At 42.9% G+C, this 24,109-nt stretch overlaps 1 protein-coding gene across 1 annotated transcript in view; it reads right to left on the bottom strand.

Moving 5' to 3' along the window:
• Positions 1–1,409: 1,409 nt before the first annotated feature.
• CRB1 (crumbs cell polarity complex component 1) overlaps positions 1,410–24,109 on the bottom strand; it is a 177,142-nt gene continuing 154,442 nt past the window's right edge. The window contains exon 12 of the mRNA XM_008685170.1: positions 1,410–1,717. Within this exon, the coding sequence (XP_008683392.1) occupies positions 1,502–1,717 (216 nt within the window). The 3' untranslated portion in view covers positions 1,410–1,501. The remainder of the gene's footprint in view (positions 1,718–24,109) is intronic.

Genomic DNA, 24,109 nt, shown 5'->3' with positions numbered 1-24,109 from the left:
TACACACACACACACACATATATATTTTAAACTTTTATTTATGTGCTATTTTACTACATATTATAAACTTTTATTTATATGTTACTTCAATGTTTTAATTTCAAAACATATATAAAATTCAAACCAAATCTTTGGGGAAATAAATATATACAAAAGACCTAGTATTTTCTCTCTGTACCCCACAGATAGTCTTACACATGTATACCTTTTTTTTTTTAAGATTTTATTTATTTATTTGATAGAGACAGAGAGAGAGGGAACACAAGCAAGGGGAGTGTGAGAGGGAGAAGCAGGCTTCCTGCCAAGCAGGGAGCCCGATGCGGGGCTCGATCCCAGGACCTGAGGATCATGACCTGAGCCGAAGGCAGATGCTTAACGGCTGAGCCACCCGGGTGCCCCTACACACGTATACCTTAAAATGCATACACCTCACTTTGGGGTTCTTTCTTTAGACAATGTCACTGACACTGACTCTGACTTCTCAAAGAACAGCTGGAAGGAAAGAGCCTGGTCTTTTAGATTTGAGAATTTGAGTTTTCCTTTTATCTTGTTTTCTGTCTAGGAAAGTATGTTGACAATAAGCCACCCCTTGTAAAAAGCAATGACTTTAGGGGCGCCTGGGTGGCTCCCTTGGTTAAGCGTCTGCCTTCGGCTCAGGTCATGATCCCAGGGCCCTGAGATCAAGTCCCATGTCAGGCTCCCCACTCAGCGTGGGGCCTACTTCTCCCTCTCCTTCTGCTCCCCTGCTCCAGCTCTCTCCCTTGCATGCTCTCTCTAAATAAAAATCTTAAAAAAGAAAAGAAAAGAAAAGAAAGCAATCACTTTAAATGTAATGCTTGCCATGATGTAGTTAAAAGACCTAATTCATAAGAAGTTTCTTCAAATGCAACTAGAGGCTACTTTTGTCACATGTGATATCACAAAATACAAAAAAATACTCAGAAAGGAGAATAACCACATTTCCATTTTTATTAGTTGATGTTGGGTCACTTTTTAAACATAGATCATTCCCATGGCTTTCTTGAGTCCATGATTAAAGGGCAAAAGTGTGTATCTCATCATAGGTATACAACTAAAACCTTTCACCGCATGATAAGAAGAGTGAGAAATTCATCTTGTAGTTTTTGTATAAAAAAAATGCAGTTGGCAGCTAATGGGCAAACTAAGCAAGCTGTCCCCGGGTTGCCAGGGGTCAAAAGGCTAAGTGATCGGCACCGGCGTCTTTCTCAGAAGACACTGTCCTCTGGGAGGTATTTTTGCTAATTATGAGGCTGAAATTACCAGCACAAGAACATTGTCCTGTGATTGATTGGCTAAAATAATAAAACGATGATGTCAGGTTGAACCACGAAAGTCTTTAAGGTGGCCGAAGGAATCTTTCCCACGGTTTCAGTGAAAGCCCAGTTGTGAATTGGCAAGTCCAGGTATGCCGGCAAGACGCTGGGGTGCAGTCACCACGTTCACAGTGTGAGGATCTCTCTCTCAAGGAGACGGAATGCTCCTAAATCAGCCTCTCCACAGCAGGGGGTGGCATCATGCTCCACATTTCCACTCGAGAGCCTTCCTTTTCCTGACGGCTGGGGCTGTAGGTTCCCTGAGTTGCCCTTTTGTTGGATGCAACCACAGAGACAACCACCACCAGAAAGAGGGTCAACAGCAAGGCTGACGTCACTGAGCCAACGGCGGTGAAAATGTCCGAGATCACATCATCTGCCAACTGGAAGGAGTGAAATAATGGTGAGGTGAGTTACAGAGAAAAGGTACATGTGTAGGACACTGGAGCTACCCTGGAATGAAAACCAACCAGAATGCAGGTGTCACTCAGCATGGTAAACAGACCAAGGTCTGAAAGGGAAGTCAGCTTTTCTTGTTCCCAGGTCATGTGAAATGACTATAGACGTAAGAGCCAAGATCTAGAGTCAGAAAGTGTGGCGTGAAATACCTACTCGATTTACCCTGAGTCTTCATCTCTGACTGGGATCATTCCTACGACATGCAGGGCAACAGATAGCCCCGCACGCATATTCGTAAAAGAGCTCTCCATCTCTACAAACACGGTATTCCCAGTGTCTTCCCTCCCTTGCCAGGAGCTCTGGCTTTGGATTGAAGGAATAGTTGTTTTACAGCCTTTTTTGGGGTGGGGAGGGGGAGGAGAAGCAAATTAAATTAGCTGGGTCTCATGGGAAAGATCCCAAGACAGAGGAGGGAATGCAACGTGCTAGTCCCACAGGCCCTTTCCACAGTCCTCGCTTTGATTTAGATTCCACGTGACAATTGAATTGTTGTAAAAACACAGGAGCTCGGTGTCGAACCAAACATCCAGAAACAGAAAACTGCACGTAGAGCCCTGTCAGGAGGAGCTGGATCCTGGGATCTCAGGGGTGTTGCTCGTACACATGGGTTTCTTTAATGTTCCTTCCGCTGGGTTTGCGAGCACTTTTGAGCATTGGTAACATGAAACTGTGATTTAGTTGCAGAACAATACGAAAGGCAAGAAGCAGTCACTATGTGAATTTTTAACTGATTTTCAAAGAAATAATTCTGTCACAGTAAAAGTGGGATTAAACCAGTTCACTTTTCATTTAGCTTTCTCTCTGACCCATCCCCGCGTTACCAAGCCAAGCTACTGATACATATGGAATCTTTGTTTAGTTGAACATCCTAGGGAATTTTAAATCTCTTCACTCTCCTTAGTCTTTTTTGTTGTTGCTCCATGTGCCTTGGTTTAAACTATCACGCAATTAATGTAATACGGTATCTCTTCCCAGCGTTGTCTTGGGTGTCCTCACTACTAGTTCTGCTCCAATGTGGTTCATTAGTTTGTTCATTCATTCAACAATATTTATTTATTTATTTATTTATTTTAAAAGATTTTTTATTTCTTTATTCGACAGAGACAGCCAGCGAGAGAGGGAACACAAGCAGGGGGAGTGGGAGAGGAAGAAGCAGGCTCATAGCGGAGGAGCCTGATGTGGGGCTCGATCCCACAACGCTGGGATCACGCCCTCAGCTGAAGGCAGACGCTCAACCGCTGTGCCACCCAGGCGCCCCTCAACAATATTTATTGACCACCTGCTATGAACACTTCATTGAGTTGGAAATAAAAATACAAAGATAGATCAAAGTTGTTGTATGTAAGCGATGAACCACTGAGTTCTACTCCTGATACCAACATTGCACTATATATTAACTAATAGAATTTTTTTAAAAATCTGAAAAAAAAAAGAAAAGGATAAAAAGCCAAACAAAACAAAACCAACCTACACAAAGCTTGGAATCTGGAGCTCAGATTCTGGTGATGAGCAGAGGGGACACACACACATGCACAAATGACCATAATATATTATAAATACAGATTATGATTGTGTCATAAATGAACTCTACTGGGGTGTAGGTGGAGTGATATTGGAATGAGGCATTTGATTGTTCTTTGAAAGATGAGAAAACATTCAAATATTTCAAGCAGGAAATTCTACTTGGATGGAACAATTTGAAATAAAAAGGGCAAGGGAATATGAAGTCCTTGGAGTTTGGGGCAACAATAAGAAATGAATGTAACCAAAAATATTATCCAAGACTGTGTGTTTGAATTGTGAATGGATTTTAAAAGTTGGTAGAAGATAGAACTATAAAGTAGATTGATCTTACAAGAAATTTAAGTACCACCCTGATATCTGGATTTTGTCCTATAGTCAGTGGTGGGGGGCAAGGGGGCATTGAAGGAGTTTAAGTAGTAGCATCATGTGATCTGATCTGTGTTTTATTAATTTGGCTCTGCTTTCAGGGTGACAGATGGTGACAGTGAAGTTGGGGAAGAAACTGGAGGTGGAGAAAACAGGGGTTAATTAGTCAAAATGAGCAATGACCAATTGCTTAATTTACCAATGGAATGAGAATTGAAGGAAAAGAATGTTTGAGGGGAATTTTCTGAGAGAGAGTTGCTCCGCCTCAGACTGTGTGAGGCTGGGGAACAGCAGAGGACAGACAAGGTGGCTGATACTTCCATATTAGACGACCGTAGCCGGGGATATCCTTGACTGGGACAGGGGACGTAGAAGGAGAGAACAGGTTTGTGCAGGAAGACGATGAGTTCTGTTTGGGAAAAGCTAGTTTCAGAAAGCATTCAGGCATGTTGTGCTAGTAGATAGAAATAGCTCCTCTCTCCTCTCCACTTTTCACATTGCTGTAGAAACTCTGGGCTGTAACTACTTTTCATCCCTCAGTTACAGGAGCTTAGGAGTCAAGTAGATACAGAATTTAGAATCACACAAGTCCGTAGTTTTTGAGCAAAATGGTTTACCTTCCCCTATAGGGAGAGTTCTCCTGCCGTATTGTGTGGCCGTCCTTTTGTGAGTCATTACATCTTATATCTGCAAAGATAGCTGTGGGCTGGGAAACATGAAGAGAGCCATAGACTTGGCCTTGAAAGGTCAAAAGTCAGAGAAGGACAGATGGAGTCCAACCAGCAAAAACTCTCGGTATTATCTAGGGACCTTCAGATAATGTACACTCTTGTTCCTACATGTCGGCTTCATCTCAGCCTGTCCAGTAAATTGTGTCATCTTCAGAAGGAAAAGACTGTTCTCCTGGGCCACTGAGTTGGGAGTGTCTACACCCAAGCAGGGGAGAGAAACTGGTTTGCTTCTATTTTCTGAGCCTTTCTGGGCCCTCCTCATTCCGCCCGAGTCCGATGATCCTCGGGAAGCTAAAGCAGCAGAGACCGGCCCATCTGCCACCTTGCAGGAGAGGGAGAGGGAGTCCTGGGCGTAGGCTGAGTCCTTGTGAGAACCACGGTTCTGGCCAAACCAGAGGGCTGCTCGGCCTCACATACCTTGTGACTCGCGAGGAACCAAAGACCCTTGTCTGCAGTTCCTTCACTGTTCTCGGAAATGTGCTAAGAATGAAAGCACAAGGCTTGAGATGCCGCCCCATCTGTCACTCCCTGCCGTGTGCCGCGTGGGTAAGGCTCCAGCTTACAGAGGCGGAGTCCTGCGTTTGAGGCCCAGCTCTGCCCCTCACGTGTGTGAACGCTAGCCGGCCACTTCACCTCCTAGAGACCCATTTGCATCACCTATAAAACTGGAGATTACTATATATGTCAAAGGTTAAGAATAAGGAAACAAAATGAATGCAAAATAACACAAAACATGGCCTATGGTAAGTTCTCAACACATAAAAATATGAGCGGCCATTTCTATGCCATTTCTCATCCTCCCTAATTCTACTTACTTACAAAAGATAAACTTGCACTCCCTCAGTACCTTGCAGTATGGCCAAGGGAGCCAACCTACAAACCTAATATTGCAATTCCGAGCTCCAGATAAAGGTTTTGATGAAACAGTTCGCCTAACTCTATCAAATAGAGCATGTCATTAAGCGTTGGAATAAAGCTGAATGAGTAGGGTTTTGAAATCGCCTCTTGAGGGCCCTTTGCTTTTGAATTCCCATGGTTGAAAGGCTTTTTTTGCTCTGCTATTCTTCGACTGTGCTTAAAATACACAGCCCCGGAACGGATCTTTTGATAATTGAAACTGCTGTGGACTGATGAAGGCCTCCAAGCGCGGGACTGTCCTGAAAACCAGCACGGACGTCAGGCCACGCCTGCCCGGCTGGCTTGTGTCCTCACAGTGCACTTCTGAGTAACCTTCTTCTGAAAAGATAGGCCCCAAATTAATTATACCTTTCACGTAAAATTATTTTTTTAATGACATGCTACAATCTGTACTGTTATTATGTTTGTATCTTTTCAAAATCTATATTTTATATGTGGTTAATTGAAACTGTAGTTATTTTGAATTCTATGTTTGCAGAATAAAATAAATAGGCGTTTCTTTTTTTTTTTCCTAAAGAGAATTCCTTCTGAAACACTGACTGGCTGTAGCCTACATATGACCCGAAACAAGGGTATACTCTGGAACTCTAAGGTGAAATTGTCAAGCCCTATTTTGATTCTTTTCACTTGAGAGTATGCTGGAATATGCTGGAACCATACTTTTTCCCCATTTTTAAAAAAATTTATTTATTTTGGAGAGAGAGGGCACAAGCAGGAGAGGCAGAAGGAGAGAGAATATTAGGGGATGTCTGGGTGGCTCAGTCGGTTGGGCATCTGCCTTCAGCTCAGGTCATGATGCCAGGGTCCTGGGATTGAGTCCCATGATGGGCTCCCTGCTCAGCAGGGACCCTGCTTCTCTCTCTGCCTGTTGCTCCCCCTGCTTGTGCTCTCTCTCTGTCAAACGAATAAATAAATCTTTAAGAAAAAAAAAAGAATCTCAAGCAGACTCCAAGCTGAGAGTGGAGCCCAATGGGAGCCTCTATCCCAGGACCCTGAGATCATGACCTGAGCCAAAACTAAGAGTCAGACTCTTAATGGACCGCACCAGCCAGCGCCCCCTCCCCTTATTTTTAATTCTTTAAAGGGAATTTAATACTGTGTTTCTTTTCAAGGGAGACTGGAAACAGTAAGCACTTGCTAAACAAACAGAAATGGGTTTAAATGCAGTTTTGCCTCTGGTGTGGTTTACATATAGGCCAAGTTTCCCCACCTGCAAGGTGGGGCTAGGAATCACCAGGTCTCAGAACTCTTCCGAGTATTGTAGCATTCAGGCACTTCGAGAGTGGCTCACGAGGCGTGGACTCAATCCTCGTCCGTGGCTCTTGTTTATCGTTACCCAGAGTGACCTCTCCCTGGCTGTTGTCCCTGGTCCTGCTCCCAGCCCAGACCGGCTGTTGGGAAATGTCAGCACTCAGGGCCGAGCCTGGGGACGGCGAGGGCCCGCGCATCACCACCCTGGCCACGCCGCTGGGGAGCCTGGCCCATCAGGATCCACCGGCCCCTCACTAATTGACTGCCGAACAGCTCACCTAATTTTGAAAACACGAAATGAGCTGGCCTGTCTGCAAAGAATAAGAACTGAGACCCCTTCTGTCCTGGATCCGGATCTGCCTGCCACAATACACAGGGCTGGTGACAGCATTCAGAAGGATGTGAAAACAATACGCCCATTGGCAGGAGCCTGGGAAAGAGAGGAAACATTCTAGAGTTTCTTGAGAAACTTGACCTCGCATTTCCAAGTGAAAACACTGAAACTTTGCCTTCAAGCGAGGACAGTCAAGGACCGATGTTACAGTTACCACCTGTTAAGAGCTTCTTTCTCTTGTGCCTGGGTTTCGTCAAATCAGCAAAAAGTACGTTTGCGGTTAAACAGTGCTGATGTTTGCGGCTTAAAATTGGCTCCTGGGAAACATTACCATGGAGTGAGCTACTTAAAATCCTTCCTAGAATTCGCTTATACATGGTATGTAGGAATACTTAGAGACAGTTTAAACGGGAAGTTAAAATGTCTGCATGTGCCTGTTGACCACCGGTTACACCCCCCCTTCAATATGTGAGTTTTTGAAACTAGTTTGTGGTGTTTTGTGTTATGTGAGTAGCTAAATAAGGCCATTATGTATTATTATGAGAATTAGTGATTCATGGAAAAATTAAAGATGTGCTTTTAGAAAGCTGGTTATAACATGTAACTCTTATCTATGTATCCGAAGCAAAATGAGGACATTGCTTACACTCTCATCCCACAAAGTAATAAAAAAGAAAAAGAGAAGAATATTCCATATTTAAGACTGAGGAGAGCAGTTCTTGTGAATTGCTATTGCAACAAAGTAGGTCTTCAATTTGGTGGATGTTAAAAACCTCCCACACAGACTTACGTCCTTGAACCACAGCTTATCAGTGAATTGCTAGAAACAGCCATTTCCATAGTAATATTGAATACATGCCAGAACTCTGTTTTTAAAATTAAACTTGCTGCAGCAGCCAATTTTCAACCATAAATACACTGTCCACTTTACAGTTATAAGGGGGGCAGGAGAGTCGTGGAAAGCCCAAAGGGAGGACTTAGGAAGCGTCCTGGCACAATGAGGGGGTGAGTCAACCAGACACGCCTCTCCCTGAATAAAGGCTCAGTAAGGTGAAGAAAGGGTGGACATCACAGGGTTACTCAGAGCAGCGGGCAGGCAACGGGGGGCAGTGGAGGGATGGGGTGTCTACACTGCAAGCTGAGTAGCATTTTCTCCTTGGCACTGCTCTGCCTCCTCATCCAGTGCTCTGCTTCCCCTAGAAGCACCCCTGCTCTCCCTGGGGATTCCTGGGGACAAGACAACGGTGAGCTCCAGGCCCTCCAAGGACCGTGTAAGACTGCACTTAGCATTTGAAGTCCCTCCCTGGAAAAAAGACTCCTACGTGAAGCCTTTCTCACTAATTCTCACCAAGTAATCACACTCCCTTTGGACAGTACTGACTGGGTGTTTTCACAACAGTCTGGGGACAGAAAAACCGGGCTGAGATGAGAGTTCAGCCAACCACAGCACTGGAAGGTGCTGTCTCGGGAATCTTCCCAAGTGACTTCCATATCTGGTCTGTTGAAGAGTATGGAAGAGCTACTCTGGAAATCTGGTGTGGATCCATGGGAGATAGAGGAGAAATGGGGACTGGGTCTAGCATAAGGCGACCTGTGTGATGTTCTCTGAAACCATCAGCCTCTTTCACGCATCAGCCCAAGCACGGCATGTGTCCTCCCGTGCACCTTTACAGAAAGAGCTCGATTATGCTGAGATGTGAAAGGCACTGAGATGTTGATCACAAAAGGACACACTTATTCCTGCATTCAACAAATAATTATCGATCACGTACTCTGTACAAATGCAATGCTAGCTAGAAATGCTAGAAATACAGAGGTGAGCGAAACTGTCTCTGTCCCTGCTGCTTGAGGCACTGGGTCTGTAATTCTTGCCCTGATGTCTCCAGCCTCCTTCTTGCTTAAGATGTCAGATTTTAGGCGGGAGGACAGAGGAAGCTAAAAGTTTAGAAACACTGCTTTTGTATTTTTCTCTCTTAGGTGGGTGGTGTGAGTGATAGAATTGTCTTCCTAGGAATACAGGCCTTATGGATAAAACTTCCCTCTCTCTGTCTCATACAAGAACTAAATCCCAGCAGCCCACAGTCAAGATTTTATTATGTTTTTTTTTTGGTAAATTTATTGTTCAAAGATAATAAGCTCAGGCATGTCTGCCTGCCCAGGGTCAGGGGTTTACCAGATGTTGTGCACACAGAGACTATTTTAATTCTCTTAACAACCCAGCTAGGGAGGGACGATCATTTCCTCTCACTTTCTCAGGGAGGCCTTCCCGGTCACCCTCTATCTGCAGTCAGCTTTGTTTCTCTCTAATACACACCCCCCTGTGATATCTATGTGGTTCACGCACGTCTTCCCCCTGGAATGGAAGCTCTGTCGAGGAGCAGATGCTTGTCTTCCCTGCTCCTGTCTCCCTACTGCCTGGAACAAAGTTGGTCCCACAGAGACACTGCAATGACCGCCCTTTGGCAGAAGGGAGTTAAAAGCGTAAGAGCTTGCCCGGCAGCATGCAGTGAGCTCTGACTACATCCACACAGGGCTTCTCCCTCTTGGGGTTCTTACCCAGTGCAAACTCCAGCGTGTGTCTGACAGAGGCACTGAAGTAGCCTGTTCTCAGACTCCTGCTGGAGGGGAAGCACCATCTCTGGGGGGCTGCTGGCTGGCACTGGTGGGGCAGATAAGGAACGACAGAACCCAGGAGCCGGGGGGCCATGAAGACAGTTGATATCATTCCTTTATGTGCAATTAGTCACAACTAAGCCATCAGTTTTTATCTTTTCCTACCCCTTATAACCAGGATGAAATTATCTGGTGGCACAAGCAGGAGCTGATAGAGATGATTAAAAAAAAAAAAATACAAGCAGCAGCCTGTTATCCTTTGCTACGTGCAAAACATTCTTTTTGTCTCTGTTAGGTGAACCACTGGACGTTATCTTGGCCCATTTTGGTCACAGTAAAAGTGGGTGGACAATCATACTTCCTTTCCCTTTTTCTTCTGTTTCTTTCTTCATTCCAGAAAACAGCGGCTGTTAGCTAAAGACTCGGCGTGTAAATGACAGCATCGTGAGCTGCTAACATCGTAGCGTGTCAGCCCTGATGCGCTGTCCTTCTTCATCCGCCCCAGACCTGCTCCGACCCGAGTCCCCTACCGCTCTGCTATTTTTCTGTGTTCCCAGTCACAGCCGGGTTAATACACGGATTTTCTTTTACCTGGGTAATTAAACTGTCCTCTAGCCGCTGTGTCTCCCCCTAGAATCTACACCAGCCAGCCAACCCTATAAAAAATAAACAGTAAATAAATAATACATAAGTAAATCTCCTTGCTTACCTGGCTAGAAGACCATGGGAGCTTGCTATATCAAACCTAACCATCCCAAACCTAAATCGCTAAGTTTGAAGTCCAAGTCCTTTATGCATGCCCCCATTTCCTTGTGCAGGACACCGTCATGTGTAGCCCGACTAGCACCCCGCCTTCGGGCACAGCCACTTTACCCGCCCCTTCTCAGGGAGGAACCTTCTGCTTTTGTCAATGCCACCTCTCCATGTTGAAACGTGCCGTTTATTCAATCCTACTTCACCACTGGAACTTTCTCTGTGCTCTGCAAAGCGTCCCCAGGGAAGCCCCTGGGTCTCTACTCCCAGAGTCTCTTACACAGCAGAGCCCAGGGCTCACCATACGTGTGAGGCAAGCTGTGCCCGGGTCTACATGGCATGTGGTGGGCACTTCAATATGCTCCTGTTGCTCACTGTGGGTTTGGCCAGATTCGGCCCCTCCCCTTAGGACTCTAAGGAACGAGAATCTATTTCGTCTGGAACTTTTCAATAACACCAAATGCTGTGTTTTGCACAAAGGGGCTGATCAATGGTTATTGACTCCTACACTTGTAATGCTCATTGCTCTGTCTGATGCACTATTAAATTCTTTTCAGTCATAAGAAGAGTTCTGTATAATAGCCCAGAAAGGGCACCTGGGTGGGTCAGTTGGCTAAGCATCTTTCTGCCTTTGGCTCAGGTCATGATCCCAGTCCCACATCAGGCTCCTGGCTCAACGTGGAATCTGCTTCTCTATTTCCCTCTACGTTTCCCCCTGCTCATGCTTTCCCTCTCGCTCGCTCTCTCTCAAAGAAATAAAATCTTTAAAAAATAATAGCCTTGGGGCACCTGGGTGCCTCAGTCATTAAGCCTCTGCCTTCCACTCAGGTCATGATCCCAGGGTCCTGGGATCGAGCCCCGCATCAGGCTCCCTGCTCAGTGGGAAGCCTGCTTCTCCCTTTCCCACTTCCCCTGCTTGTGTTCCCTCTCTCGCTGCTTCTCTCTCTCTGTCAAATAAATTAAAAAAGTCTTAAAAAATAATAATAATAATAGCCCAGAAAGTTGATTGGTAGTGAAATTCATTCGCTCGTTTGTTCATACATTCATTTGCTCACCCAATACATTTTTACTGAATGCCTTCAAAGTTTCAGGCAGCATATTAGGTCCTGCACATATGGAATTTAAAGGCATAGTCACTGTCTTTGAAAAACTCATTATTTAGTGCTAGTGCCTGGGGGTTGGGGTAGCTCTAGAAACTACCACAGGTCCCTGAGAAAGGTGTGATGTTATAGGTGAGTGCAAAGAAAAGAAAAGGGGAAGGAAGGTGGACTTCATGATGCCCTCCAAGGAAGTCCTGGGAGAACGAGGTAAGGAAAGGTGTTGAAGCAGAGGGCAGCACCAGGATCCAGTGGTGGGAGAACAAGCAACGTGGCTGGGGTGCTGGGCCATTTCCTGCTTGCCTGAGAAGTTTGAGAGAGGGCTGAGCGCTTACGTAGAGCCACGAATGGAGATGAAGTAGAAGGAGTAGCAGCACGTTTGTCAGCCAAGTGTTTACCCAGCCTGGGCACGGAACCACCTCGATACAAGCTCTGTTTCTTCCCCATCAGTGAAGCAGGGAGTCAGAATCACAGAAGCAATTTCATGTATATTCTCTGCTGATCTCGCCTAGCGCGTATGACCGGTACCCTTATTACAAATGTACCCGCTTCAAACGTTGACTTCTCTATTTATACGCCAAGAGACCTTCGCCACCCTGGGGCTTGTAAGGCAGAAAAGGGTTCCAATTTCTTTATACCCCATCTCTGCCATCATGTATAGTTTTTAGAAGGTGACTGATAAATATGTGAATGGATCTTTATACATAATTTCAAAAGCAATAGAATATTTAGCAAATGAGTTAAAAGGCAGAGGGACTTTGAGATGAAAAGATACTAAAAAGACATGAAAACCAGCAACTCAATGCAACCGATCGTATCTTGGATTGAAAACAAAATCTATAAAGGACTTATTGAGACAATTGGAGAAATCTGAACATGGGGTGATGATAAATTTCTTGAATGTGATACCAGTGTCGTGGCTGTAGAAGGAAATCCTTTTCTTTGGAGACACTTGCTGAAATAGTGACAAAAATGTTAAAATGTCTGCAACCTACTTTCTAAATAGGCAGCAAAAAAAAAAGTGTGTGTATACACAGAGGTAAACAAGGGGTAGCAAAATGTTAAAAAATTGTTGAAGCTGGGCGAAGAGTATATACTCATTCATTATACTATTTTTTTTTCTGATTTTCTTTAGGTTTCAATTTCTTCCCCTCGCCAAAAAAAAATTGGAACAATAGTATTTTTAAAGTAATGTTTATAATGCAAATAATTTGTCCAAACCTGAAATTTGTAGACTTTGCTTCTCCCACTATCCCTTCCACTGCTGTTCCAGCTCTTGCTGATTTCTCTCTTCTCTATACGTTTATTGCCCAGTAAATCTTGTTCCCACTGATGGTCTTATCTCCCCTACTAGACACTAAGATATTCGTGGATTACATCATATGTTAGTTTCCTTACATATCTGGCCCTAACCCTGTCTGCCAGGCCTAGCACAGTGCCAGGCACACAGCGAGTGTTCACGGATCTTCCCATGATCCCCTGGCATGCTCATTCTTGACCTAAAAGCTGCACTTTGGCTCTTTCCTCTCTCAGATTTCTTTCTTCTTTCCAACTTTCTTCAGTTGGTCTAAAAGCTGCTATTAATTCATTCTCACATTATGCAGGAAAAAGAGTGCCGGACCCCTGACATCCTTATAGCTTATCACATATCCTTTTGGCAAAGGTAATCTAGTCTGTGTCATTGTATTTATTGCCCCCAAATCAAAACCAGTTGCCAAAGTAATGAAGGTCTATTGGTTTGTGTTGACTTAATCCATGTCAGAAGAGCTTTAGGAGCATATAAGGATAATTTGACCAGCAAAAGGAAAGCCATAAAAATGATCAAAAAGCCAATAGATATGCTGAGAACACCAAGCTTATTTTACTGAGGATTTATGGCTAACTTATCAGAAAATTATTTGGTCCAAGTCGACATTCGAGTTAAGTCCGTCAGTAATTCAGCGGAGATTCCAGCCTCTGGGAAAAAAAAATCGCCTCTTATAATGAGATGCCCCCGTCACCCCTGCCTTGCAGCCCATGGAGTTCAATTTTCAACAGTTGTGAGACCGCAGTAAATCCAGCTTTGGGATAACCAGCCCCACTTATGCTCCAGATCTGCGTTGAATTACCAGAGCATGAAGGGCCACCGGCCCCATCCCTCCTGATATACCTGCGGAAGTGTTTATGAGTCAAACAGAACCAAAACATCCGACGTCCCCCCATGGGCGGCAGAGCCAACTCGGGCTGCACCCCAGCTGAAGGGGGTACCAAATCACCAGGCTCCGCCCCACTGTCAGCGGTGCCCCGGGCCCGACTCTGGAAGTTGTATTTTATTGACCAAACTAAAATTGGCTTCCCCTCGTGTAGGTGATAAAGTGTGGCGTCAAGTCACCCATGTAGAATATATTACTTTAACTCGGACAGCTTGTCACTGAAGTCCTTGTTTATATAATCTATTGTGCCATTTACTCTATTCTTATTTTAAAAAGCAAACATAGAAATAAAAACCCTTTCTTCCAGCGTTTCATTGATGAATGTCTCTACCCTGCACCTTCTCTTAAATAATCTCAGAGGCAGCCATTTCGATTGTCATTGTCTGTTTACATCAAATTATTGGACTTTCAGTTTCAAAGTCTGCCTCATGCAAGATGAAAGGCTCATAGGATGCTTTAATGGGAGTCCTTTCACTGCACAGCCTTCTCTGTCCAAAATAGTTGGAGACGTGGTATGTCTAACTAGAGACGGGTACTGTGAAACTGAGATTGGTCAGATCCCAAGTGAACATTACTGAAATTTATGAGTTTGTAAGCGACTTAAAACACCAAGGTATCTTACATCCAGCAAAGATAGGAACCCTCACATCGTGAAGATTTATATGAAAATACTATTTAGTTTTAGAAATAAAGAATTCTTTCAGAAGTCAGGTTTTCAAATTCCAAATAAGCCATTTGGTAAAAGTCTATTGGTTTTTAAATTGGCAAGATTAAATCACACGTGTAAACACACACCCACACAAAAACCTTATGTTTGACGTTGTTAACAGTCCACATAAATGCCCAAGAACACAACTGGGGAAAGGATATGTTTATATTAGTAATGAGGAATGTAAAGCAATCTTTTTTGGGAGGACAAAAATAAAGTCTAACGGTGTTTTTTTTATTAGTTTAAAAATAGAGCCAAACTAAAATTGCCCTATCTCTAGGTATAAATTCAGCACAGAATTTTTTTTAACCTCTTTTTCTTTTTCTTTTTTTTTATTTTAATTTTTTTTATTATATTATGTTAGTCACCATACAGTACATCCCCGGTTTCCGATGTAAAGTTCGATGATTCATTAGTTGCGTATAACACCCCAGCACAGAATTTAATAGCTTATTATAAAATTAGATCAGACAATGTAGACGAGATGGTTATTTTATACCTTTGGATCTCTAAACCTAAGTATGTACATTAATTATAATATTAAAAATGTCTGTGTTATCTTTCGAAATAATAGTTTAGGAGATCCTTGCCGGGAAAAGACAGGACTTGGACGTGCGAAGTATTCTGTGTCTTTCCTACAAAAAGGCTCAAAGGAGAAATCATGTGAAGACTCCTCTTCTCCTTCTGCCATGGACTAATTTTTAGTGATTTTTTTTTTTTAGTATTTTAGTAAAATAGAAGATCAGATTTTCTATTAATTACCCAGTTCGTAGATCAACTTAAGGAGAAGTGACATAACCCAGCTAAAGTATTTGATTATATTTTACTTCTATAATTTATTATTAATGTTCTCAAAATGTAAGGGTTTTTTTTTTCAGGATGATCTTTGTCCATGACTGCATTTTTTCATATCCTGTGTCATGTGGACATTGGAATGATATACGTCTTTTTTCTGAATTCTGAAGTGACTGCCAGTAGGCTATTCCTCTTATCAACTTCAATAATCCGAATCAAAAGGAAATTTTGTTTTCTACAGTCCCCAAGAGACTTAGAACTGAGAATTCAGACTATAAATGAAGCTTCTTCAATGTTGTGATACAGTACATCTCTTTCCTCTTTTTCCCACACCCCAGAATAGCACTCCTCTCCCCCTTAAAAAAAAAAAAAATTTCCCTTGGGTCTGTAACTTTTCTATTCAATCGCCGCTTAGATTACTTGTCCTCAGGGATAGGCCTGTGTTAAGAGCCTGAGGAAGAAAACCGTGATTAGTCACTAGGCTTGGAAAACCCTCCCCAATTCTGTTTACAGGGATAGGTGCCAATCCTCCAAACGTGCTCAGTACTCATGTTCTTTTCAGGGTCACTCTGCCTGCGCGGCGCAGATTAAACTCACAGCCTCGGTATCTTCAGTGTTGTGAGGATGCATTTACATTCCACTGACAGCGCGGGGTGTAAAAGGAAGCCATCTGCCGCTGATTTAACAACACGAGGAGCAGCTACAAGTTTGGGAAGAGAGGAGGAGTCACAACACAGCTCCAGTGAGCCAAGCACTCCCCCCCGCGTGGGAGGCCTGAGGACAAACCACCACCACGGGAAAAGGCATCTTTATCCTTAAGCGGGTCATAGAAGTCGGTCCTCGTTTCATTGTATCTTGTACCGACATTTGTTGGCTAGGATTTTTGAGGGCTCTTTTCCTCGTCTTGGGAATGTAGAATAAATACATCATTCTACCAGGAAGATGACACCTAGGTCTTTGATTATTTGTGCTTTCCACCTGGGCAATCGAGCTTCTCGATATCTAGTTCATTTTCTACAGTGGGATCACCTGTAAAATACTTTGGAGCTAGAAGGTGATACACAGGGAAAAAGGAAAAGTAGTTAAAATCAGGGGATTTAATATGTCCGTGGCCTTTCCCATGCATCTCACCTTAATCCTCACAACAACCTAATGAGGCTTTTGAGCAGCAGACCTAGCATTCAAATTGTCAGAGCGTGTTCAGTGACGCCCAGACACCTTCCAGGTAGAGCACGACATGGAGGTGACCTCAAATCTACCCTCGATTTCAACCGTGTTACCTTTAGTTGACATGTTTACACACACAGAGTAGAATAATAATGGTTATTTTATCTTGCAGGTCTCTCACTACATACAATGCTTATCTAACCAGCCACACTTCCCTGCTTATTGATGTTAGTTTGATTTTGCTTTTAGGACTTGGCATGTAAGAATTCGCTTCAGTAGAGTCGGCTGATGGATGGGAAGGATTTTGTGAGCTCTTGGAAGTTTCCTAGCACACAGTAGGTGTCTGGGAGGCAAGCTGCATCTATGAACACTGCCTGCATAGACCCTGAAAAAATCAGCAGGAGAACAAAGATAAAGGACCCATAATTCACAACTTTCAGTCCTATGCTTTTAACACCCCCAGCATGTCTATCAAGAAGTAAAATAACGAAACAATGCAGAAAATCTCCCAGGGTTGTTGCTGGTATAAAACAGCCATGTGCTACCCTCGAGTTCTAACACAATGTTATCAGGCGATGATTAAGAAGGTAGCTGTTTCAGGGCTTCACAGTGTCAGGAAACAAGGTATCAAGCCAACAACTCCCCTTTTAGGTGCAGCACTCAGATTGCAGCCATGTATTGCTTCCAACTGTAAATATTAACGGTAAAGAGAAGAAAGAGATCTTCATTGGCTCTGGGCTGCCTGAGCTCAGCATATTACATGACACCCTGGCGTTATTTGCTGAGATGTAGATAATTGTACTTCTTGTTAACAAGTTTCCATGTATTTTTTACCCCATCAGCAGGTTCTTGAATCAATGCCTAGATTAGGTTTGACTAACATCAGCACAATTTGACTTTGCTAGAAAGTTTGAAATGTATGCATAATTAAAAATTATACATCCATTTGCTAATTTCCAAGTAAAAGTAGCTAATCCTTTTTGGGTGCCACAGCGTTTACACCTTTTGCCTCTGGCTGGAATGAAAGAGGCCATAATGGTTTTAGGACACTGGGGAACGTTTAGTAGCAAACTAACGAAGCCTTTCCCATTTCACCCATTGCCTAAGCATTGAAGGTTTCCAGGAGCATGGGAGAACCGTAGAGTTGTTTTTATACTCCTTTTGAGACGCTAAGTTTCAAAACCATCATATATGAGCTCCTATTTTCTTAAAGATATAAAAAAAAATGGCCTCGACATTATTTATGTGAAAACATGCCCACATATTTCACTATATATAAAGTAGGTAAGTATTATTTATAGTGCCTGAATTCAGTAAATGCCAGTTGATGAGGACGGTGATTCAGGAGTCCCTGAAATGCACTTCAGCTGTCTCATTGCAATGGCAAATGACCACCTACCTAAAAAGTCTGATGCAAAAAGGTTATCCTACACTACCACTATCCTACACTACCACTAGAAAATCAAGAAGGACAGCACTGCCTATGTATAAAATGTTATAAACTCTAACTACGTTTATTTATAAGAACATACTTTTATTTTTATGCAGCAAAAATTCTAATTGGCATATTCTCCGCCATGGATTCCTTCAATTCAGGGCATACTATACTTCTGACTTAACGTAGGATTTCAAGATCCATACTGTTCTATATTTGCAAAGCTGTATTCAAACAGAATATACCATCTTCTCCTCTGTCTACTTCAGAGTTCCTGACATCATAGGTGCTCAAAATTTTTTGAACTGAAGTGATAACTTAAATGGCATAATTTAAACAAACGCAAAAACAGACACGTCATCATAATTGATGAGCGGCTCCCAAGAGAGCCAGGTGATAATTGGTATACTTGCCAGGTAGAGAGGAAAGCTCTAGAGATCCATGCACCCAATCTGGACCTCACTTTGAACCAAGAATGTAGTAGGAGCTTGTGATGCTGGTCGCAATCTGGGTTCAATGGAATGAATAAATCAGTGAACAAATCCTTAAGAAGGAATTGAACCAAAGATGGCGTCCTTGCGTTAGCCCGCTCTGGCTAACAGTGCTCTGTCGGTCAATACACAAGACACAGCCTACTCTTCTCTCACAGCCTTTTATTCCAACAGGTAGCCACTTAGATGTGTTGCCCTATGTACGTGCCCATCGCCTTGATGGTTCTCATAATGCATCCCAGGCTCTTTACGTCCCAGAATGCCTCTTTACAAAGGTGTGCCTTTTCTTCCTCAAAGGAGGAATGGCCCGTATTCCCCAGCCATGGCAGGAGTTCTGTCTCAGGGCAGAAGACAAATTATACACAGTTATACAGGACCTGTACCTCTTTAGCTCACCCCACGAGGTGAATGTGAAGCTCAATGCTATCACTTAAGGTTCTGCAAATAAATATTTAAATTGAGGTGCTTATATTGGTTTCTATAATTCAAGAGCATTTATAATGGCAATTAAGTGGCAATGGAGTCATATCAGCCCAAATACACACCACCTTTCACCTCAAGAAGCAGCAAACTGGGATAATTTACATACTGCCAGCTGTTAATACCTTTAGCACTCACAGGACTTAATGGTAAAAATAAATAGATACTGGATCCCATTAAGGGCATAGAGCAGATTTACAATCTCATTCCCATTTACATTCCTCATCTGCTCCCCCTGAACTGTTCTTGCAAAAATTCCACAGAGCTCCCTGGGTATAGCTGGTTTCATGAAAAACTTGTGTTTTTGTAAATCTTTTGTAATGGTTCCTATTTTAAACATGCATTTTACAATTGAGAAATGTTCACATTTCTAAAATTTTCCCATTTCTCAAACTTTCAGGTAGGGCGGTCTGCTTAAAAACAGTCTCCAGGGGGCGCCTGGCTGGCATAGCGGTTAAGCGTCTGCCTTCGGCTCAGGGCGTGATCCCGGCATTATGGGATCGAGCCCCCCATCAGGCTCCTCCGCTATGAGCCTGCTTCTTCCTCTCCACTCCCCCTGCTTGTGTTCCCTCTCTCGCTGGCTGTCTCTATCTCTGTCGAATAAATAAATAAAAATCTTTAAAAAAAAACAGTCTCCAAGTGCTGCACTTTACAAATTAGGAAATGAAACCCAAGATTGTATAATAGAGAAAAGGACAAGGATTTGAGTTTCGAGGAAGTGCATGACTCTTGTTTAGTTCATGATTCATTCACTTGTTCAGGCCTTAAGTTTTTGCACCTGTAGATTGGAAATTACACTACTACCAGTGGTTAGGAGTACATGAGGCATCGCGGGCTGGCTGCTCTCGGTCAGGAAGGATGAGTCACTATCAGAGAAGGCACCACTGTTGGCAGTCTAGGCACCAGGAAAATCCCGGTCACCTGAGGCCTGAGCAGTGGGGTTTCTCATGCACTGAGCTGTTAACTCCCTGTGGACAGTTAATGGCTCACTTTCAGAATCTCCTGGCTTTCTTAGCTTTGAAAATGGATTGCACTAATCACAAAAATGTTCAAACGACCTACTGCCAGGTATAAGGTACATTTTATATTGATCTGCTCAATGAGGCATTGTTTTAAGTGAATAAATAAGTTTCTTGAATTTATATACTTGAAGATGACGAGAAGTAACAGCATCTGTGTATTGCCCCAAAGACTCTTTTTCAGTGGTGCTGGTCTAGGGAATTTGCTCAATTTTTACTGAAGGAGACTTAATCTGATTATACTTGAACCTCCTCAGACCAAAACATCACAGGCCTGAAAATCCTCGATTAATGAATAAGAACTTTAAAAAGATTCAAATGAAGTTTTTTTTTTAAAGGTGCTTAAAGCAAAACTTAGTAATAAAACTATGCCAACAGAAAATTTTTAATTAGCAGAAATAAGAAAGTGGGTTAAAGAATATCTGCCTTGGGGCACCTGGGTGGCTCAGTTGGTTAAGCATCTGCCTTTGGCTCAGGTCATGATCCCAGCGTCCTGGGATCGAGCCCTGCATGAGACTCCCTGCTCCGTGGGGAGTCTGCTTCTCCTTCTCTCTCTGCCCCTCCCCCTTGCTTGTGCTCTCTCTGTCTCAAATAAATAAAATCTTTTTTTAAAGAAAGAATATCTGCCTTTTATAGACAAGTTAAAAAAACCCAACCACTCCCACCACCCCCCAAAACCTGCTCAACGAGAGCACCCTGTCTGTATACCGTTATACAGAAAAAAGAATTTCCGGAACAAGGAAGAGTTTGTATTGGTTTGGGTTCCAATAGGAAAGAATAAATCTAAGAATGTCATTGGGGAGCTTTCATTAATTAAACCATCATTAAAGAAAGCTGCTACTGTTTTTTGGTGTAAGCCCTTTCTAGTGAGAAAGTGAGTGGTGGCTCTGGTGTGATCCCGACAGGAAATAGCTCAGAGGAATGGCACAGGCCTAAATCAGCGAATTACGGGGCAACTCTTCCTTCTGTGGCTGGATTTTAACAGATGCTTGGCGATTTAATCTACAATCTAGCCCTCCCCTTCATCCATCCAATTTTACATCCCATTACTTCCCAGCCTTGTTTGCCTGTTCCAGGCAGGCCTCTCCACTCTCCCAAGCTCATGTCACCCAAACTTTTTCCCACTATCACATCTTTACTTATGACTTTTATTCTCTCTTGAATGCTCTCCCATTTTCTGTCCTCCAAATAATCTTTCTCATATTTCATGGCCTAGCTTAATTCCCATATCCTCCATGAAAACTTCCCCTCCTGGAATAGCTCGTAGTGACCAAAATTACGTGAATTCATCCTGTGCTTTTTACTCGGGAACAAAATTAGGGTTTAGTTCTTTTCAACATGTCTTATTTTTTTCCTCTGAAACTAGATCGTAGTTTTCTTGAAGTTATGATAGTCGGGATTATATATTCTATTTCCCTGATTCCCTGCTCTGGCCCTCTCCGCCTACGTCCTGCCTGTTGTCAGACACGTTGTCGAAACAAATGTGTGGACGGGATGATCACTTTGGGAAACTACTCTCATTCTCTCGGTGGCCGGGGACGAGGGAAGGCCTGTGGCCAGCAGCTCTCTGCGCCGCCATGGGACTGATGAGAAAAGGGAGGAGATGAGAAGACCGAGCCCTGCATTTCCGCTGAGAGGCCCTGAATGTCTGCCTGTCCCCCCAGGAGCAGTTTTTACAGGGCCAGTGGCTTAGAGGGGGGATGAGCTGGCAAGGGTTGAGGCGGGAGTGGACAGCACAAATCCTTCAGGCTCTGCTGAATTTGGGAAAGGGAGAACATTTGGAAATGTCTTTGGAAGTCTTTTCTGATGAGTGGTTTTATAAAAAACAATAGTAAGCTTTGGTCTCCCGGATGATGCTCTTGGGGCAAATACAGAAGATTCCATCTATGTCCCTACACTCCCGTGGCTGCCGGAGGGCTCTTACTACTCGTGAACTCTTCTGGCTCTTTCCTGGATCCTCCTCTTTCTTCTGGCACCACCTATTTTTCCTAAGCATACTTCCCCTCTCATGGCTTAGGGACTCTACGACAATCTGTGTGACGTTTATTACCTTTTTGGGGCCAGTGCCATAAATGTCCTTCCTTCTCTCCTATCTCTAAGCCCTGCTCAGTGATCCCTATGGAAGTCTGTGGATCTGATGGTGGCTTCCCAGGTTTTCCTTTCTCAAACCCTCACACATACCAAAATGCAGTTAATCAAATCCGCAGATAATTATACACATAATGTGGATTTTCTCCTACGAATAAACACTGGGGCATTCCAAGCTCTCTTTGTTAACAGGCACACAACTTTATTTGTAACTTAATTTCTTCATTGAAAAACAATGTAATTAACACTTTGGTAACAAACAAAACAAAAACACTTTGGAGGGGGGACGGCTAGGGGAATGTGGTTTTTGTTTTGCTAGGAAAATTCCCGCTCATTCTTTAAGACCTGGATCATGTATCTTGTATGTGAAACTTCTTTTCTCCCCACCTCTGGAAACATCCTCTTTTCTCCTCTGTGCGCACCACATACCGTTCCTTCCCCATCCCTTTACTCCTTCAGTAAATACGGCAGCACCTGCTCTATCCGGCACCACCGCCAGGCACTGAAGTTACAAATGTAAACAAGACATTTTTTCTACCTTCCTGTAGCTTATGGGTTGGAGGACAAGGCGACAAATAAATTATTGCAGTATTGCTCATTGGTAAGAGGTAAACACACCCCAAAATGTGGATGCTTGGACCGCCAACTTCTGAGCTGGATATCTTGGGAAAGGTACCTAACCTCTCCCTGACTTTGGGTTCTCATCAGTAGAACGGGAAAATACTAGTAAGTATAAATCCTGGGACTTTCGTGAATGATAAACAAGATATTGTACGTAATGACCTTAGCACAATGCTTGGCTCAGAGTAAGCACTCCACAAATAGGAAATGTTATGATAGAGGATAGAGGCACACTTGGGATAGTGTGGAAACGTGACGACACTCCCCGTACTGATTGGGCAGGGGACAGGAGCAAGGAAGGTTTCACTGGTAAGGTTTCAGAACACATATATTTGACCAGGCAAAGAGGAATGAAATGAGGATTTAAGGCTCAAAAAGAAATAAGCAACAGATCCTTTAAATGTCTTTTTTTCAAAGTTGCAACAGTGGTTGGCTCTTACTTGCTTTAGAGAAGATGAGTTAAGAGGACAAGGATTTTAATAATTCAACCACATTTTTCTTTGAGGAGAAGTTACGCTCCTCTCCCCAGTCACTAAGATTTTGAGGGGCTCTGTCCATCTGATAAAATGGAATGCTTTTCTAAAAGCAAAAAGAAAGTCAAATTAAGTGTATCCCTGAGGGCTGCTCCGAGAGTGTCTTTGGGTGTCCACATGATTATGCTACAGGTGTGAGCCCATGTCTTGATGGATCTAAGCTTCCTCTGGAACAGGCTCAGGAAAAGGCCAATTTATATCAAATTCCACTTCAGCAGAAATAATAGGGTTTCTGTGCCTTTGGTTTTTGGATGGAAATATTCCCTCAACGGAGAGTGTGACTCCCTTATCCTTTAAGACAATCTCATTACCAAAGTGGTTACTAATGACTGAGACTTGCCTTATGCAAAACTGGTAGGAAAAATGGGCCAGCTTTCTGTACTTAGTATGTACTAACACTTTCATTAATTTCAGTAACTGTGGGGCAAGTTGAATACACACACACACACACACACGCACACACGATTCTCTAAGCTAGAAACTGCCACTTTGAACTTACTTCAAACACACTCACTCATTATATCAGTGTTAGTGAATATTTATTGAGTACCTATTATGTCCATAACTTGATGATGACTACTAAAAAATTCAAAGGAACATTTTACTTTTAAGATGTAATTTTTTCCCCTGAGTTTTAGGTTATGAACTCGAGTGATTTCGGTCATTTATCAGGCATTACTATGTACTTTACCACTCTGAATAGCAAATATACTGGTACCTCAGTTTTCCTTTACAGCAAAATCTTGCTATATGCATAGGATTATCAAAGAAATACTAGGGGAAATGGGTGGAAGTAATATATAATCAGAGCCACATGTGGGACTAAATTAAACTCAGACAATGAGACAATCATGAATGTGCTTTCCAAGTGATCAAATACATTTTGCTGCAAATGCCCATTTGTTTTTGGATGAGCTGTATTAATATGTTGCTTCCTTTCTGTATACGATTAGTTTCCAATAGATTTCTGCAGTTTACATGCAACACTCTGTGATTCAGAAATTATAATGGCGAGTAAAAAATAATAGCCATGATCTTTATGCCCTTTAAGACATAATTTTTTGTTTTTACAAAGGTTAAGAAAACAATATGCATACAATCCACAAATATGTATTATGAATCGTGAAAGTTTTAAGTAGAAATAATTTTAAAATAATTATTAAATCTAAGTCAGTTATCTTGATATTTAAATGTGCTCA

This window comes from Ursus maritimus, unplaced genomic scaffold (genome assembly GCF_017311325.1).
Source record: "Ursus maritimus isolate PB19 unplaced genomic scaffold, ASM1731132v1 scaffold_2, whole genome shotgun sequence".
Classification (NCBI taxonomy): domain Eukaryota; kingdom Metazoa; phylum Chordata; class Mammalia; order Carnivora; family Ursidae; genus Ursus; species Ursus maritimus.
This window is presented reverse-complemented; position numbering and strand designations above follow the sequence as displayed.